General features: G+C 34.8%; 1 protein-coding gene and 2 long non-coding RNA genes across 7 annotated transcripts; 2 read left to right on the forward strand and 1 right to left on the reverse strand.

Annotated features, from left to right (window-relative positions):
- Positions 1–231: 231 nt before the first annotated feature.
- LOC135122880 (uncharacterized) lies at positions 232–1,701 on the forward strand. The gene is made up of 2 exons (XM_064047359.1): positions 232–937; positions 992–1,701. Exons 1-2 carry the CDS (start codon positions 518–520, stop codon positions 1,679–1,681), a joined length of 1,110 nt encoding a protein of 369 aa, XP_063903429.1. The 5' UTR covers positions 232–517; the 3' UTR covers positions 1,682–1,701.
- Positions 1,702–6,411: 4,710 nt separating this feature from the next.
- Positions 6,412–11,088, reverse strand: LOC135132323 (uncharacterized). 5 transcript variants are annotated; one of them, XR_010281008.1, is made up of 8 exons: positions 10,990–11,088; positions 10,617–10,927; positions 9,719–10,557; positions 9,322–9,609; positions 9,073–9,266; positions 8,586–9,014; positions 6,814–8,505; positions 6,412–6,755 (listed from the first exon to the last, which is right to left on the reverse strand). It is a non-coding gene; the product is annotated as an uncharacterized LOC135132323 (long non-coding RNA). The 5 variants fall into 5 exon arrangements; XR_010281009.1 differs by having other exon boundaries at positions 9,322–9,476; positions 9,535–9,609; positions 10,617–11,088; XR_010281006.1 differs by having other exon boundaries at positions 10,636–11,088.
- A 5,062-nt stretch (positions 11,089–16,150) lies between these two features.
- Positions 16,151–17,369, forward strand: LOC135122887 (uncharacterized). Its single transcript, XR_010279478.1, has 2 exons — positions 16,151–16,812; positions 16,883–17,369. It is a non-coding gene; the product is annotated as an uncharacterized LOC135122887 (long non-coding RNA).
- The last annotated feature ends 1,473 nt before the right edge of the window (positions 17,370–18,842 follow it).

Genomic DNA, 18,842 nt, shown 5'->3' on the forward strand with positions numbered 1-18,842 from the left:
TTGCCTAGCAACAAATATAATTCACTGCCTGAAAATTGCTGAAAATGCATGAAGCTGTAATTTTCAGAAGTTAAAACTATGATCAATCGATTTCTTGACCCAAAAAACCCCTAACCTGTAAATTTCATCGAAATCGTTAGAGCCGTTTTCGAGAAACCCATTACATATATATATAAATATATATATACAAACTTTGCTCGTTTAATAGTATTAGATTAGATACATAAAAGTCAGGAAAATGTCTCATTACTGAAGAGGAGCTATGTTGAAATACGAGGCACTTTGTGCCGAGTATTTTAAAGCTCCGAGTCAAATAAGACATTTTACTGACGAGTTTTGTATTAAATTTTTCCGGAAATCGCAATAAATCGCTAAAAATCGAGATTTTCCAACAAGTTTTTTAATTAATTGCGCAAAAATCTAGTTTGTCAATTTCTTGAAAACGATGGTTACAAACAAAACAATTATAAAATTTTGTGCGTACGTCAGAGCTGTGTGTTTATTTCATTAATTAATTATGAATACAAGCGAAAACACTGGTGAGGATGTTCCTTTTGACCTAAGCAAAGCAGCCGCTGCTGCTACAGAAGAATTGTTACCGTCGAAATCTAAGGAGCGGTATGAAAAGCAGTTCCAAATCTTTGAAGATTGGCGCAGGCTTAAAAATGTTACTTCGTTAACGGAAGACGTATTTCTGGCTTATTTTGCGGAAAAATCAAGTTCTTATAAGGCTTCAAGCCTCTGGAGCACTTACTCTATGTTGAAAGCCGTGCTTTTGTTGAAGGAAAATTTGGATATCAGCAAGTTTTGTAAGGTAACTGCTTACCTAAAACGAAAATCGACTGGTTACCAACCAAAAAAATCGAAATGTTTGTCTCGGGACCAGATAGATAAATTTCTGCTTGAAGCTCCCGACAAGGAATTTTTATTAATGAAAGTAAGTTATTACAATGATTACATATTTAAGTTTTATTAAATTTGGTAATTTCAGGTGGCGCTTATTTTTGGGGTGTCTGGAGCCTGTCGATGCGACGAATTATCAAGGATGTTAGTTGACGACATTGAAGATCAAAATAACGTGCTAATAGTACACATTCCTGATTCTAAAACAAAAAAACCTCGACGCTTTGTAGTTGTTGATGAAAGAAATCTTGCTACATACAGACGTTATTTGGAATTACGTCCGCCTAGTACTCCACACAAGCGCTTATTTTTAAATTACAAGAAAGGGAAATGTACGGTCCAACCAGTGGGCTTGCATTCATTTGGTAAATTTCCTTCTCAAATTGCTACCTACCTTGGTCTACCAACACCTCTGGAATACACAGGACATTGTATGCGGCGCAGTTCCGCGACTTTACTAGTAGACGCAGGAGGAGATATTACCAACTTAAAAAGGCATGGAGGATGGCAAGGCAGTTCAGTAGCAGAAGGATACATAGAAGAGTCCATCGAAAATAAATTAGATATAGCTAATAAAATACAAGCTGGTCCGAAAAAAAGACCCTTCACTAATATCGAGACGTGTCCCTCTACAAGTAGTGATTCATCTGAAATCTGTTGCACCGAAATCTCGACTGAAATTTTTGATAAAAAGGTTAAACTTGATCATAAATCTCTGTCTGGAATTAACATTGCAAATATATCGAATTCTACAATTAATGTTAATATCTGTAAATAGTGTAATTTACGAAATTTTGAATAAATTTTTCTTGTTTAAATACGAATAGGTCTCTGGATGCATATACGTAAGTGTTACATTATAACACTTCTAAATTCTTCACACAAGATTGCTAATACGAGCCCTAACAACTAAATATTGGGACACAGACAATTTCTCAAAAAAATCCGGTACATATTTTTGATATCATTCAATTCGTTTGGACTAAATGCAAATTTTGCATGGGCAATTAATAAATTTTCTTAGAGCGCAAAAATTGTCACCTAAATAAAAATGTGGCATTTTTGCTGACATTTAAATGTTGGGACACCCGAGAAAATTTGCTAAGTATACCATCGAAATACAAACGTAGTAGCTGGTAAATGCTGCCATTATTATAGGGATCGTAGCATTTCATACTAGTGTTGGTTTCACTTAAAAGAAAATAGTTAGTGGTGGGCTAGTTTTAGTAAAATTTCTGAAAATAATAATTTCGCAGTACTGCATGGGAAAATCGATAAGAAAAAGTGAAGATTTGTTCTAAATAGCTTAGTCGTCGATGGTAAACATCGTAAAATATTACGCTGACAAAGGTACCACAGGAATAAAAGGTAAAATTCCCAGTAGGCCACCACTTGTGAAGCCGCGTGATCAACGACAACTGATGAAAATTTATAAAAGTGGACGACGGAGTACTTCAAGAGAAATTACTACTTGCTGGAATAGCGATAACCAACTAAATGTTTCAAGACAATATTGTCGCGAATGGATACACAAATCAGGCTTTGGTTTTTACATTGTAAATCTTAAATAAAGCTATATTGATTGACTTTATTATTTATTTATATTATGTTAGGCTAAAGTAAAACCACAATTAAAAACTGCCCATAAGAAAAATTGGTTAATATGACCAAAATAAAAATTGGAGAAAAGTAATATATAACGCTGAGTCCAAATTTGATGTATGGGTGAGATAATAGTCGAAAAAGAGTTATTGAAATAAAAAAGGAATTTTAATATGGATTATCTTAAACAATCAATCAAGTCTGCAAGCGGAAAAATGGTTTGGGGGTGCCTGTCTATTAACGGAATTTAAAGACCAGTTAACAACGTTCATGGAAGGGAAATTACAAATTCAAACAAATGTCAAGAGACTTTGTAAAAAAATATTAACAACTACAGAAGCAGTCTATCCTGTTGATATTTATATTTTTCAACAGGATGATGCTTCAAGTTACACACCTACAACACTTATTACAAAGAATAATAATATAAATGTTTGCCCTGACCATCGAATAGCCCAGATCCTTATCTAGTAGAGACGGTATGAAATAAAACAATATTTAGGAAATCATCCATGACAAGCGATTGTCAATCTTCAACAGGAAATTTAGCGAGTGTAGGATACGGTAACAACTCCTGTGTATTGCAGAAAATTAGTTGAAAGTATGATGGCAAGAATTCCTGCAGTTATTAAGGCAAAATGAGATATGACCAGTTACTGAATTTGCTGTGTCCCAATATTTATGTGTCACAAAATGTTACGTTGGTTTAGAGTTTTATGTCACTGTTTGAGTTAGAAATCAGTTTTTGTTGTGCTGTAAACATTAACAGTTTTGCAAAACGAAGTAATTTTAAAATTTTAATTATCTAAAGTAAATTACATTTTTGTTAAAAAGTTTGGTGATTTTTTTATAAAAATTTTTTGTTGTCCCAATATTTAGTTGTTAGGGCTCGTAGTTCATTTACGGCAGTTAAACAAGTTCGTTATACTGCGAACTGGCGGGGGTTATGATATTTTGTTCCCTTAGGTTGTTTTGTTATCATCGTTATCATGATTAATTCATTGGGGCTTGCCTCACAACGCCACAGATTGATTAATTAATCAAGGCATGCCCTCTCAACGCTACAGATTGATTACATCACCGAGACGCTTTTTCCTCGCAACGATTTTAAAAATTTACATCACCGAGACGCCTTTTCCTCGCAACGATTTTAAAATTTACATCACCGAGACGCTTTTTCCCTCGGAGCGATGATTGGATATTTCTGTGTTTGTTTATTATGTGTTTTGTTGGGGTAGCCAGTTCGCAGTATTTTAAACTCTCAAAGTAAATTATTTTTGAAGTAACCAATCGCTTAGATCATGATATAATTTGGCATAATGTAAACTCTTTGTTTGAATCGTTGATAAAGTGTGGCAATTATTAATCTCATGTAAATTTTGTTAACGCTGCAAATTTTCACCTCATACAATAATATTTCTTTAATCTCACAATTTTAACCTCAGTAATTTTCCTTTGTTGTATAATTTTAATTGAACGTAAATTTCATGTTCTACAGTTTTAACCTCACATAATATTTCTATTTGTACAAATTCATTTCACACCAGATCTTTTGTTTCATAAATCCTTGCTAAGTTTTGTTCTGTAAATGAATTGCTAACTGCAGAAAGGGGATATATCACATTTTTCAAAATGTTGAGGAAATGAATAAAACGTCTCAGATTTTTACAACTACTTGTTTCCGATCCCCGTTTTCAATTGTCGGTTCTCTATGTTCTCAGTTATCAACGAGTGTTGGTTAAATGCATGTTTTCTTTTTTGGGTCAATTTGGCTGTCAAATTTGACACTTGGACATATCCCCTTTTTGCAGTAAAATGAAAAAAAAGGTAAAAAAAACACAAAAAACAGCTTTATTTCAGTAATAATTTTACACAAACGTGTTATATGTATATCTGACTAAAAAACTTAATCATTATCGCGCTCCTGTTCTACAGTTGGCCAAGTAGCAATCTCCTGCCAAAATGCGTTATAAGCGTCTGGGATAAATCGTAAAGTGTTTGTTATATCCGTCATTTTCTTCTGGCTGATGGCTAGTTTTTCGGGATACGCTTGTGTTGTAGGAAAAGCCAAATTCTTTTCTGTATTTCTCAATCTAAAAGTGTCTGTGAGTAAACCGTTTATCAGCTCTCGACAAACAACTTCGCTAGGTGAGGAAATAGTTATCTGATGAAAAGAAGCAATCGCAAATGACTTTTTCTGACTGCGTGGTACGCGCTTCCCGTAAGACTCATTACTTAGGCATGTCTTTTTGTAAAATCTTGACCACCAGCTTTTAAAATCATAAATCATATCTCTAGAAACCTCAACAATTGAAAATTTCTGAGGATTCTTTGATGCTGCAGAGATTATTTGAATGTATTCAGGTACTGTGTAGAATCTTTCAGCTCTTAGTCTTTAAGACGTTGAGACCACGGTGTTTACTGCAGAAAGTCGATATCTCCTGGACATATCCCTTTTCTGATGTAACCGTAAATTTCATCCGCTTGTAGCCCCGAGCTAAATCATTAAACATGGCCCGTTTTTGCAGTAAAGATGTGTTTAGACCTCTAGAACACGATTATGTAGGAATGTTATTGTGGTAAAAAATGGGACATGTCCCCTTTCTGCAGTTAGCAATTCAAATATTTTGTTGATGAATGTTTCTATCCTATAAATTATTTGATGTCCGACTTTAATCTCACATAAGAATTATTTGTTGTTTAAAATTTCACAAGGTTGTATGGCGAATCTAAATGTTGTTTATTGCTCTTTGAAACTTTAACACTTGTTCAATTGTTGTTAATATCAGAGTTATAAGAGATTGAATATTTTAAAATGGAATTGAGGTTAAATGACACAGAAAACGTGGCAGAAGCGAAGCTCCTAGTCGAGCTGGCGAGATTTATCGTGCAACCTGTACAAGTCCACACATTTCTCGACTTCTGCCCATAGCCGAGTTCTCTTGCGGGTCGGACGACCGTAATGGCCTAGTTCCGCAGGACACGTTCGTAATGGAGATATGTGTGTGGGGTAGGCTGTGCGATAGATAGAATCACCGTCGTGGGGGGAGAACAGCTCCAGACCGGTAACCCAGACTCCGCTCATGCTATAACGCCCCAGGGGTACTTTTGTTGTGCTCCTGTTAACTGCCGTAACTTAAAAAAAAAGATCTGTCGCCACATGCCTGTAATAACTTGTGTATTTGCATCCAGTTACTTGATTCAGTTTGCTTTGTTTTATTAAATTTGTGATATTCAAATATTTGCATTGATTCCAAACAGATGTATAGAATTTTCCGTTTGTTCGTTTTTCATATGTGTGTGTCTGTCAATTCGCGAATGTTTTCTTTCATATATCTGTTTGAAATGTAATATTTCGGTGAATAAAAACCCCAGGGGGTTTTGGGGAATGAAGGCCGATGACGCCTTGGCCCTGCGGAGTCGCCAGAAAGGCACGCTGAGTCACTGTCGCTCTTCGTTTCTTTTTCCTCCTCAGGAAGGATTTCGACCTCCCTAATTTTGTCTATAATTTCTTGCGATCTCAACTCACATGCAGTATATGCTCACTTGTATGAAAGAACGTCTTCCCGCCATTTTTCAAAAACAAAAAAAAAACACACGCAACGTAGGTTGCGCTTACCACGTGGTTACACTCTCACCAGCACATTCATAATGAATCCTTCTACGCCATGCAGCTTCTCTCCCAACCCTCTAACTGAAATCACCCTAGCGCTACGTGCTGCCATCTAACTCAATGATCATGCATTAAAAACCGACATGTCTATTTGGTTGCCTATATGTTTAACGATTCCCTTCTCGTGATTGAATTTTTTTTTTTTCAAATTCAAATTATTCAAATGTGATTTCGCGCCGCTGTTAATTAATTTCAGCGCGAAAACTTTGATTTAAATTCGGTCACCACAATAATTATACTTAAATATATTTATTGATGCGAAAACAGTACAAATTGTGTACACATGTCTAACAGAAGTGCCTTGAGCAAGACATGAAGTCTTTTGCTCAAATTAAACATTCTTATTTACATGTAGACATTAATTATTTGTTTAATAAGAATATATAAATGGCCTTCATCGATGGCCGCCGTCTCGAGTGCGTGGGTCCTCTAATTTAGGAAAAAGAATGCTGACATGCCGAAAGTTTTAAAAAATTGTTCATCGCTTGGAAGTTTGCTATTGGTGAGTTGCAAAATTTTTCGTATTAACAATAACAACAAGTCTTTACAACCCCAGCAAAAGGTTTAATAAGTCCACCTAAAATCAAAATTTTGTTAAGACTTAAAAAGTAACTATTGTAAGTATTTTATTTTACCCATGTTTTTTTTGCCCCATAATCTGTAAAACTGTAAGTCACTTCCTCGTGTTTCAATGCAAGAAGAAATGCAGTCTGTGCACTTAAACGTCTTCACCACCATTTTGACAACATAGCTACCAATATAGCCTGACTGCGAAATATGTGCAAAAAAAAAATGGGGAATAGCTCACGATACGAGTATGTCACTGTATAAAATTCACGATCCTAAGTGGTAACAGTGTCGGGAAAAAATTATTTGAAATTACTTATAAATTGTCACACACGCCGCTGGTAGTGTTTCTTGACCTACATCATTACTACAATGAATGGCACCCAGCGACGAAGTTTAAGAACCAAAAAACTAGTGCAAAAAGACGATAAGGACAGTAGTGCATCAGTTACTTGCCGTAGCTGGGTGTGTTCGGTTGTGTTTGACAATGGTGAATTTTACAAATTCAGAGCGTGCCGACATGATAATGCTGTATGGGGTGGCGGATGGGAACTCAAGCTTGGCCCGCGAATTGTGGATCAAACGCTTTCCAAATCGCGCGATTCCATGTGCGCGAACATTTACGTCAGTGGTACAGCATCTCCGAGATCATGGTACCTTCAACCTCAAACTCACGATCGTGGTCGTGATGGGACAGAAAGAAGAAATTGGATTTTCGCAGCTTGTAGTGGATCCTACATTAAAAGTACACGGTCACAACCATACCATGTTGACAAAGTGCACGGTTTGGAGTCCACTGATTGTCCACGTTGTGTAACTCACTTTTTGTCCGATGAAACTCCACATGGTCGTCAACAAGTACGATTTCAAGAGACGGTTTTCGAGAAACGTGTATTGGTTGGATGAAACAATTCGTTTGCGGAAATCAACAGTGTCCAGAAATAATCGAAGAGCTTCAACAAGTAAAAGTGACAGCCGCTACTCCGGTGTTTTTTTTACCTAACAACAAACCTCTTGCGACGCTCTGACGCTTGAATTGCTAGTCAAGGACAACATTTTCAACATTTCTTGTAAAAAGGTAGTAGCATTCTAAGTTGCTCTTATTTCTGTTCCAATAAACAATGTAAAATCGTTGTGACAAGCACCAAACATCCGTCAGAATCAAAATTACCAAAAAACTTTCACACTGACCTTTAACGATGAATGAGTAAATGAATGAACGAATGATAAGCAGCAAAAAGTCGGTTTTACTTTTAATTGAAACTGAAAGTGTTTAGGTCGTTTTTATTCGAACGTTTTTCCAACTCTGTTTACAAGGTGGCTCAGTGCCTTCGTATCGAGGGTGGTTCATGGGGGTTTTGCCCCATTCGATTTTTAATTTATTTTTTCTATATTTCGGCTCTACTAGGGTGGGGGATGCCGTGGTTAAAATATTTGCACATATTTCGCAGTCACCCTGTATATGCCACAACGTTTTCTGCCACTTCACTCGGCCCAATAAAATTAGACGGTCATAGTCATGATCTGCAAGTGCTTCAGTCAAAATATCGAGACCATATTTTTTCAAGACAAACACGTCAACTGATTGTTGAACATTTGTGCTCTTTTACTTTGGGCCACTGCTAACAGAGAGCATACAGGTGGTGCAAAGCACTTTACAATTTCCTCCTTCCCTCGTTATGTTTGTAAATAGAAGCAATCTTCTAAAAATTTTACAAAATTGTAGAGTAGTAGGGTTATTGTTTCACCCATTTCTCGATCTGAAAACAGAAAAATAAATACAGATTTGTGTAATTCCAGTGCATAAAAAAGTAATACAATTGTTTCTTTAAAAGCTTACCGCACTGAGCAGAATAAAATTTACAGATGATCTTGACTACATTTATATGTTAGCAAGTTATTCAACCTCTTACTACTAACAAATTCATCAAAAATTCCCATGAACGACGTAGCGGAAATAGCAAAGCCCAGAATTGACGTTTTTCGGGGCGTGCACCACAAAGGCCTTCCAGTGACATCCTTCATATTCAGAAGATACTCATTGGTGTCGATGAGAAATGGACACCACATTTCTTCATTGTTTTCTCTCAAAGGTGCCTTAAAATTCTTAGCATGTACACTTCGGGAATTGAGAATATCAAATAAAGAATCTATCCTTCTGATGAATTCTATTGTTGTTTCACAACCTTGAAAGTCACCAATACCAAGATCTTTTAAAAATTCAAGTGCATCCACAACTCTTGCTAAGAGTTTGTGCTGCTAAACTCACCTATAATAGAACTTAATTATTAATGTCAATAAGGAATATTCTCAGGACAACAACTTACTTTCATTTTATGTTGGCGCCACTCCAAATGTGCCTTTTTCAACTTGTTTGCAACATTTAGGAATTCTTCTTCATGTAGTTTCTTTATGTAACGCCAGCTTATCACCTTCCCTACTGTCAGAACTACTTTTTGAGTTCTTGCTTTTACTTCCACTTGTACTGCTACTGCTTTTTCCATGGTATCTCTGCGCAGCACTAAATAATAATTATTAACAGTAGTAAAAAATTCAATATGATAAAATATTCAAACCTTAATGTCCTCTTTACACCTTGAGGTATAATCGATGGAGACTCTTTTCAAATATCAGCTGAAGTAGCACTCACAGTACTCACTGAAGTTGAAGAAGCTTCTAGACTTTCATCTAAATTCACACTGGGAATTGCGTTCGATTTCAATCGTTTTCTCTAATTTACAACAATGAAATCAGTTGTTGTGAAATGATCTGAAGACACCAGCTTATACTTAGTCAGTTTGAAGCTGTCATCTTTTTTCACAACAATCAGCCACTTTTTTAAAAGTTCTCGATCTTTCGGAAACCTAAAATCAGATATAATAAATATTGATCACGTAGTATTGCAATAACCAATTGTTATTAATTATAAATACCTACGTATTCGATTTTAATAAGATAATGAAGAAAACTTACTGATGAAAAGATACACCTTCTGAACGAAATCGTTGACAATTTTTACAGTGAGAAACTGTAGAAGACATGTTTGTTGTCAATAATAATGGGTCAAATTTTACAAAGAGCACTTCGCGATTTCGGACAAACTTTTTGCACAAAACTCTTCTACAGCACCCCCTGATCACGTTCCTCACCTTCAAATGTTGTGGAAATGCTAATAATGTCCTTTAACACTAACAAGCACGTTCATACGTACACTAACGGTAAAACAAATTAAGTAATAATTTTAACTCCAAATTACAACTGGTTCAAGAACGTCGTAACCTCGTAGGTAAACAAAACTTTAATGTTAACTGATAAAATGGCGGCCCCCATTCTCCTTCACTATATCTCTGCTATTTCTGCATTTGTCTTTGTCTGTCAATAGCAAGATATAACGTGTGTTTTGTGGATATAACGCTGTTTGTGACAACTGATAAAACAGCAAAAAAGGTATGTTCTTTTCTTGTTAATGTTTTTAGGAAAATGTGTTTTGTCCTTCGTATAGATAAAGGACACAATGGTCAGATTAAAATCATCATCGACGATGAGTTTTTGCAAGGATTAACCATGCGTCGCGAAGGGCACGCTGAAGTAGAAGCTTGGCTTGCGGTTTTGAAATATGCGATCGCCATAGATTCTGCCGACTCCTACTACGACGGATTTTTTTATAAAGACACGGTGGTAGTACAAGATCTTGGAGGTTCCGAATTACGCCTTGAATTACCCTTCAACTCCTTCAACCGTTGCAGAAGAAAATTATTGGTTAAATTTGGGTCCGAAGTAGTCAAGATGCAGTTTTTAAGATTAATGACTCTCTGGAAAAATAATTTATTAATAAACAAAGTAAAAGTGTAGTAACTACATATTATAGTACCATATAATTGAAAACAAACCTCCTCTAGTCATCCATGGATTTTTTTTTCTAAATTGTGGTGGCAATAGTGTGGTTTTCCATTAAGCGACATCATTTTGAGTATTTGCTTTATTAGTGCTATTCTTGTTTATGTTGTTTTTAATTAAATAATTTGGGAACGTTTGCAGGTTCGTTTATTATAACCACGGTTGTACAATAGATAGGTTGATACACTAGCATACATTTGCATATCCCTGGTCAGCGACGCCAATTGTCGATCGCGTCGCCTGGTTTTTGACGTTTTAGGGACACAGAACTCTATAGGCATCTGTCTATAACCGATGTAATTAATAAAAGAAATCGTACTTATCGACTCCGATCAAATGTCATTTACAAATTTTGTATTGTTCATAAAGCAATGTAAACGAAAATCCCCAAAATAACTAGAATGATTTCCGCTCGACAAGGTAGAGGCGCTAGCTGTATGTGTCCTTTCCATGGATCATTGATTAAATACATATAGATAGACCCATGCTATTGTTTGGAGCGAACAGGCCAACGGCCGGCGAACAAGAGATGGCGCACCAACAGTCGGCCGTCAAACGCCGGCGAAAAGCTTGGACACCAATCGCGGGCGTAGATAACCCAAATCACAGCAACAATACATTTAATAAAGCTACCACTCGACAGAGGGCGACGAAAAAAATGTGTAAAAATCTCATAGTAAACATTTATATAATTTACAACGTTGCCAGATGAGCCTAACACAACTTTGCCGTTATTTCTAGTCGATTAGATTTTATTTCTTTTAAAAGTTTCTGGTGAATAAATGGAATTATTATAATGAATAAACAATACAAACAAATTATTACTTGTTATTTTAAATACTTGTTAGTGTTGATGAAAACATAAATGGTAATTAAAGTTATTCTAAATACGGTCCGGTCCGGTAGCTCAAATTTTACAGTACGAGTGGTATATTTCAGGACGAGTAGGTAGCCGAGTCTTTAATTTCGAAACGAGTACTGCGAAAAGAGTTACCGGACGTATGTTGTTATGTATTTTATTTCATACTGTCAACATACTTTTTTATTCGATAAAATTATTATTATTTTGAGAAAAAATCCAAATCGAGTCACTTTTTCTGACATCGTTAGCAACCGCTCTTTGGTAAATGTTTTAATTTGTTTATTCGTGCAAATCAGCATCATATGTTTAAACACATAGTACTTATAACACTTTACAGGACTTATTGTTTTGTATAATCCGACTCGATGGACGAATGTTTTGTGCAATCCGTCTCGAAGGACCAATGTTTGTGCAACTCGGCTCGTCCTACCAGTATTTTTTGTAATCTGGTTGATACGACAATGTGATACCGAATTGTACTTTGATATTGCTCCAAGGACCTTTGTTTTCTTGCGTGCGAGATAATAGACAGCGTTCGGTTTCGATGTTTAATACAGGACGGTTACAGAAGTACTAAATTTACATTTGTATTTACAATAACAGGTAAAGCAAAAGAGACCCAAAAGGGTCAGTGGCCGCTTCCGGAAATGGAACACTTGTCCTTTTTGGCTCAATTTTATCGGACTTGTCCGTTTTTTTGATTTTACCGGACTCGTTCGAATCCAATAAAACGTCAAACTTGACATAGTATGAAGTAAAATAAATAAATTTTATTTTCAAACGTCATATAACTGACACTTATACTCCGCCGGAGTCACGGTTGTAGAATAGATAGGTTTGTACAGTAGTGGTCATTTCTACGGAACCACTCGATAAAAAGTCAAGTTGGTAGCCCTGTCATCTAGTACTTTACGCCGAACGCGGTTGGTAGCGGTAGTTGACATGGCAATCGAAATTAGCACAACACGAATGTTTCGGTTGCCCTCAGCTATGCCGCACTGTATCCCATGCAGACTGTATGTTCTGTTCATCTATTTATTAAAATAAAATATCTACATTGACAATAGGGCCATCTAACCTGTCAAATTTTTGACACATATGTTTTCCCCCAGAAACCCGTCAAGGTCACTTACACCAAACAAATTTTGAAAATTTACACTAGGGAGTGGTTCTATAGAAAAGATCGCGACTTTACACTAATGGCTTGGGATGGCGACGCTTCTTTTCGATCCCTATATCCATGGAAAGGACACATACAGCTAGCGCCTCTACCTTGTCGAGCGAAAATCATTCTAGTTATTTTGGGGATTTTCGTTTACATTGCTTTATGAACAATCCAAAATTTGTAAATGACATTTGATCGGAGTCGATAAGTACGATTTCTTTTATTAATTACATCGGTTATAGACAGATGCCTATAGAGTTCTGTGTCCCTCATAGATAAATAATACTACGTAAAATAGAATGCAAAGTCGGCTGTAATGCGTGTCCCAGGTTTGTGTCTAGGCTTATGTACCGGCCACATAGTAAGAGATAGCACTGATAGCAGTGAAGTATTTTTTTCCAAAAATTACTTGGCGACAACTTCCACAGCCAATTTTAAGAAACAATAAAAAAACTAATGTCATTTATGATTAGTATAAAAGTGTCATTTGTGTGATTATACGTGATAACAAAGCGTAAAATATGAAACTATGCAGTGTTTTGAAATGTCTAAACACTAAAATTAGCAAACGCCATCGTTTTCCCAACCCCTACAAATACAACGAGCGTTTTAAAATTTGGTTGGAACGGACAGAGAATCCAAATTTAGGCAAATTAGATCCCATGAAAATATATAAAAATGGATATTTTCTTTGCGATGTACATTTTAAAGAAACGGATTTTGGCCCCAATCAAAAACTTAAAAATACTGCTATTTCTACAATTCAAATTATGCATGGTAAATATTTGTATGCAAGTGAATGCCATAGATAATTTTTACAATAATTTCAGATAATATGAACGACCCCGAAAGACACACCCATGATCCCGTAAACCCTATTTCTATACTGGATTCTCAAAAATTTTGTACTGAAGTATCTCGAAATTCCAGAGAAACCCTAAACGAAACTTTAAACCAAGAACCTTCTCGAATACTAAATTTACATTCAAATTCTAGGAATATTTCGCGTACAGCCCGTAGAAACAAAATTAAGGTAGCTTCGTATCGCCAACGATTGAAATTATACTCCAAATTTGAAGTAAAATTAGAAAGCAAAATTTTAAGTCAGGATGCTATAAATTTTTGTTTATCACAATTAAAAAGACGAAATGTCAAATCAAATGGTCGCAGGTTTACCACTGAAGATAAATTATTTGCATTAATGTTTTATAAACAGTCTGGGAGATGTTATAGAAAAATGAGACAGATTTTTGCACTGCCTTCACGTCAAACAATTATGTCTATGTTGAACAAAATTCCAGTAGACGTTGGTATAAACAAAATAATTTTCGACAATCTTAAAGAATCTGCTTCAAAATTAAATAACCAAGATAGAATATGTGCATTAATTTTTGATGAAATGTCCATAATGCCCCACATAGACTGTGACAAATATAGGGATACATTTTTCGGATTTCAAAATTTTGGATTTGAACAAAATTTACAGATAGCAGATCATGTTCTTGTTTTTTTCATTCGCGGAGTGTTTAAAAAATGGCAACAGCCAATATACTTTGCATTTTCTTTTTCGTCTACAAAATCTTACATATTGACAACTATTATGAAAACTCTGGTTGAAAAAATATAACATTGTGGATTCAAAATTCTGGTTACAATTTGTGATCAAGGCCAACCAAACCAAGCAGCTATAAATTCTCTGCTAAAGGAGTCGAAACAACGTTATATACATAAAGGGATGGAACCTAAAAGAAGAATTTTATTAGGGGATCAAGAAATTATTCCATTATATGACACGCCTCATTTAATTAAATGTATTAGGAACAATCTGCTTACTAAAAATTTAGTGTGGAAAACAAGCGAGGAAATTTTGGTTGCAAATTGGAAACATATAATCGATGCGTACTACAGTGATCAACCATGTGGAGAATTACGGGCTCTATACAAAATTACGGATCTCCACGTAATTCCGGAAAAAATTCAAAAGATGAAGGTGTGCTATGCGACACAAGTTTTGAGTCACTCAATGGCATCGACTATTACGCTATTGGTTAAATCTAGTAAATACAAATTTAAAAATAATTAACTGATTCATTTACAATTTAATTTTACAGCCGAATGCAGTTCAACACACGAGGCAATGGGAACAGCACGAATTATAAAATTTTTTGACAAGCTCTTCGACAGTGTAAATGGCCGTACTTTTCAACCATGGTGCAGAAAATCATTTTCTGGGGGCGTATTTAAATCTTCTGGTCATAAACATTTTTGGAAGGAAGCTATCAAAATTTTGGGTGATATGTATTTCGTCGATGAGGCCGGAAAAATGGTAGTACCTCCGTGTATAAAAAACTGGATTGCAACGTTAGAAGGTTTTGTGGATTTACATACAATTTTAGTAGAACAGGGCAGGTGCAAATATTTTTTACCTAGATGTTTAAATCAAGATGTTATTGAAAACTATTTTGGCAAAATCAGAAGTCAAAGAAATCGAGCAACTAATCTAACGGCAGCCCAATTTAAGGAAAGTTTCAAATCTCTATTATTACGGAATTTTTATAGTTCAAATTCAGTGGGCGCAAACTGCGAGAAAACGAACATACCGGATTTATTTCATATTAAAGGACTTGTGGATAAAAACATAAATCAACCTTCAGTAAATGAAACGAGTTACGAAATTTTAAACGTGAATATGTACATTTCAAAACTGTTTCCATATAATTTAGAAAAAGATCTTCATAAAAGTATTGTTGGTTATGTGTCTGGCTGGGTTGCGAAAACATTAAGAAATTTGAAGTGTGAATATTGTAAAACCCAAATTTTAAACAATTTTTCGGAAGACGAACAATGTTACAAATTAATACGTATAAGAGAATACAATTGTAATAACAGAAAATTGCAATATTGTAAATTAGATTTTATAAAAAACATTAACAGAATTTATAATATTTCAAGAATCGTTTTAAACAATTGTACATCTTTCGACAACATCAAAAACAAAATTTCGTTTATAGTATCTCATCATGTCAAATTTTCGTTTCATTGTGAACATAAGGAATTAATTGAAAGTGAAATATGTAATAAAATTATATATTTAACAATTTTTACGTTTGTAAAAGGTTTGAATTTAATTTTAAGCGGTCGCAGTACAAGAGTTTCCACACATAAAAATGCATTATATCAAAATGCTTGTATAATGTACCAAAATAAAATTAAAGTCAAAAAATCGTAGACAATATTAATAAATTGTATATTATTCTACTCTGTGTTTTTGATATTATTAATGATAATAAAAATAAAATATTAATTATAAAATATGCAGCAATGACGCATCTAGTAGTTCATGCTTTAGCACCGGCCACAAGGCACCAGGGGGCGTTTATTGGGACCAAAAATCAAGTGGGAGTTTGCATTCTATTTACGTAGTATTATTTATCTATGGTGTCCCTAAAACGTCAAAAACCAGGCGACGCGATCGACAATTGACCAGTAAAGTAAGGTTAGAATTTAGAATGCGCGGCAGTTCATAATTCAAAAATTCTACTATGGGTTTCTTATGGGAGCTTGATTTTACAGACAAAATACGCCGCATAGGTAGAAATCTTAACTAGTTCATGCTACAAGCGATAAAGACTGTACAATTATCTTCCTGTTACTAAAGGTTTAACTATATAAAAAGCTTCTGTTAAAGATATATTGCAAATTAAAAACAACGCTATCCATCGAAGTAACGTACATCGTTTCTAACGTCTTGCGCATGAGTGAAACGGAAAATCCAGAAACACTTGGGAAAGAAAAAGAACGCGAATATTTTGCGGTACTAGTGACGTTTAGATCGTGAAAATCCCCAAAATATGACAGTTGATTTCGTATTTTCATCACAACAAACAATCATAATCACAATTTTTGGATGATATATTAGTTCTGTGATATTGATTCACATTGGGTTGTATGTATCTGTGGACTGATTTTTTTGTATTTGTTATTAATAATGACAGAAAGACATGTGTTAACAATAGGGGCAATTGCCATTTTTTTTTGTTGGAGAAAATTCTTTACAGTCAAATAATGTAGCGAAAGTCAATTGGTATACTGAATTAAATGTGCTTGAAGAGTTTATTCGAGCTAGAATGCGAGAAGATTATGGTAAGTTAATGTATATTGATAAATTCTGTGTCAAGTAAAATTATGACGTATTTTGTTTTATTATGCATAGATATTCCTTAAGAGAGGCAACATGTGAAACCCCAAGAGGTGCATTTGTATATCATCATATGGCTACACCTGCCCTACACGGACGTTATAATGTATTGTGGACCAATAATTTGCGTGCTTGAGACGTACATCTGAAGAAAAGTGAATCAGCTGAGGTCCGAGCTGTTGTCTCTGAAAATTCTTTTAATCCCCAAGTCAGCCTAAAAACAGCTAATGTTGAGGTACAACTTCATGAAAGCTTAGGACAAACTGATAGGAGCGAAGCACTGCTTTTGCTATTGGGCCCTGAACTAGAAAGATCTGAAGAAAATCTACTTCACAGTGTCGAAGAACTATTAGTGTCCGAGGACTATTTTAATGGCCCATCAAGAAAACAGTTTGTGGGTCAGTTTTTCACCAAAAGTGAATCAGATTTTGCATTAGGAAGTGCAATTTTTTATTGTAAAATACTTTTTTTTTGTTTTGAAATAAATTGTTCTTTAAATTGTGATTTTTTTTTTTTAAAGGGGTGTTTCAGACCCAATTCGTACTAAAATGAGAGTGATTTTTACTTGTACATGAAAGGTTTAATCAGGAATGCTAAGTTTTTCCTTTTCTAGCAAAAATGTGTGAAAAGAAAAAAGCTTGGGATTGATGATGATTCTTAAATCAAAATTTGGCAATTGATTGAAAACATTTGCAAATATGAGATCTCCTTTATGTATTATTTTAAATTCACAGCCGTATCTGTAGCATCTGAAAATCAAAGCCATTTATGTGGAGGGGGAAGTCAGTGGCAGTATGAACCACTGTACGACATACGTTCGAGGCAAATGTAGTGGTAAAAGTTGAATTTAAATATTTATTAAATACTACCGGTTCCGTTCATGTTTGGTATCAAGATCAACAGTAAAAATATCAGTCTTAATGGTACAGGTAGTGGGATATATAAGAAAATTACTTTAATGGTACAATTTAAGCGTTAAAGTGACGCCTCGATTTCACCCATAAGGATTACACGGGGAACTGAAATACGGGTCTCGTGTTATGAACTGAGTTCAAATTTCGCGCGTCATTCACTTTACTGGTCAATCGCTGACCAGGGATATGCAAATGTATGCTAGTGTATCAACCTATCTATTCTACAACCGTGGCCGGAGTATAAATATGTGAAAATCATAGTGGTTGTCAACCATAGTAACCATGGTAAGTGAAATCAAGGCAAAATTCCTTAATGAAACAAGAAGATAGGAAATAATCATTTCAAAAGAAGATCAATCGTTTGAAAATAAAATATTGTATTTCATTCGGAGTTTAAGTGACTTCATGTGACTTGTATAGACTTAATTCGCCTCGCTATCGCTCGGCGTTTAATCGTCCATACTCGACACATAAAGTATCACTTAAACTCCTAATAAAATAAATATCTATTATGATGTAAATACAATTAAGTATATCGATAATTCGCTACTGAAAATTTATTGAAATATAATTTGTGTTAAAAAAAGATTTTTGTGGTTTTATGGTTTATTAAATGTAATTAAAATAAATACTATCAAGAACTTGTATTATATATTAAAAACATTCATTGTAAATAAGAAAATTATGTAAATAAACCATAAAACCATACAAAATGTTCCTGCGACCTGTATTCAAAATCCCTGTTTACCAATAGGAATTAAGGCACAAAGATGTTTCACTGAATTTATTACCGATTTTTCAAGAAAAGTATGCTTATAAGGCTATAAGCGTCTAATGGATTAAAACAACAAATAATAATCACAATTTATTTGTTTTATGTGTTCATTATAATAATCCCATTTATTCACCAGAAACTTCTAAATGAAATAATATCTGGTTGACGAGAAATATCCGCAAATTTGTGTTAGGCTCATCTGGCAACGTTTTCGGTAGGTAGGTATCAATGGAATAATGCGATTAGGTATACTGACCGTTTTAAGGAGTGCTCGTCCAATAGTGCG

Source organism: Zophobas morio, unplaced genomic scaffold, assembly GCF_036711695.1.
Source record: "Zophobas morio isolate AGI-343-1 ecotype UQ-CSIRO unplaced genomic scaffold, CSIRO_AGI_Zmor_V1 ptg000002l, whole genome shotgun sequence".
Classification (NCBI taxonomy): domain Eukaryota; kingdom Metazoa; phylum Arthropoda; class Insecta; order Coleoptera; family Tenebrionidae; genus Zophobas; species Zophobas morio.

What these genes read in the sequence shown, in the direction of transcription:
- LOC135122880 (XM_064047359.1), top strand. Translation starts at nt 518, where the DNA reads ATGAATACAAGCGAAAACACTGGTGAGGATGTTCCTTTTGACCTAAGC. An exon ending in AGGAATTTTTATTAATGAAA is followed by an intron (nt 938 to 991) that starts GTAAGTTATTAC and finishes TGGTAATTTCAG; the next exon opens with GTGGCGCTTATTTTTGGGGT.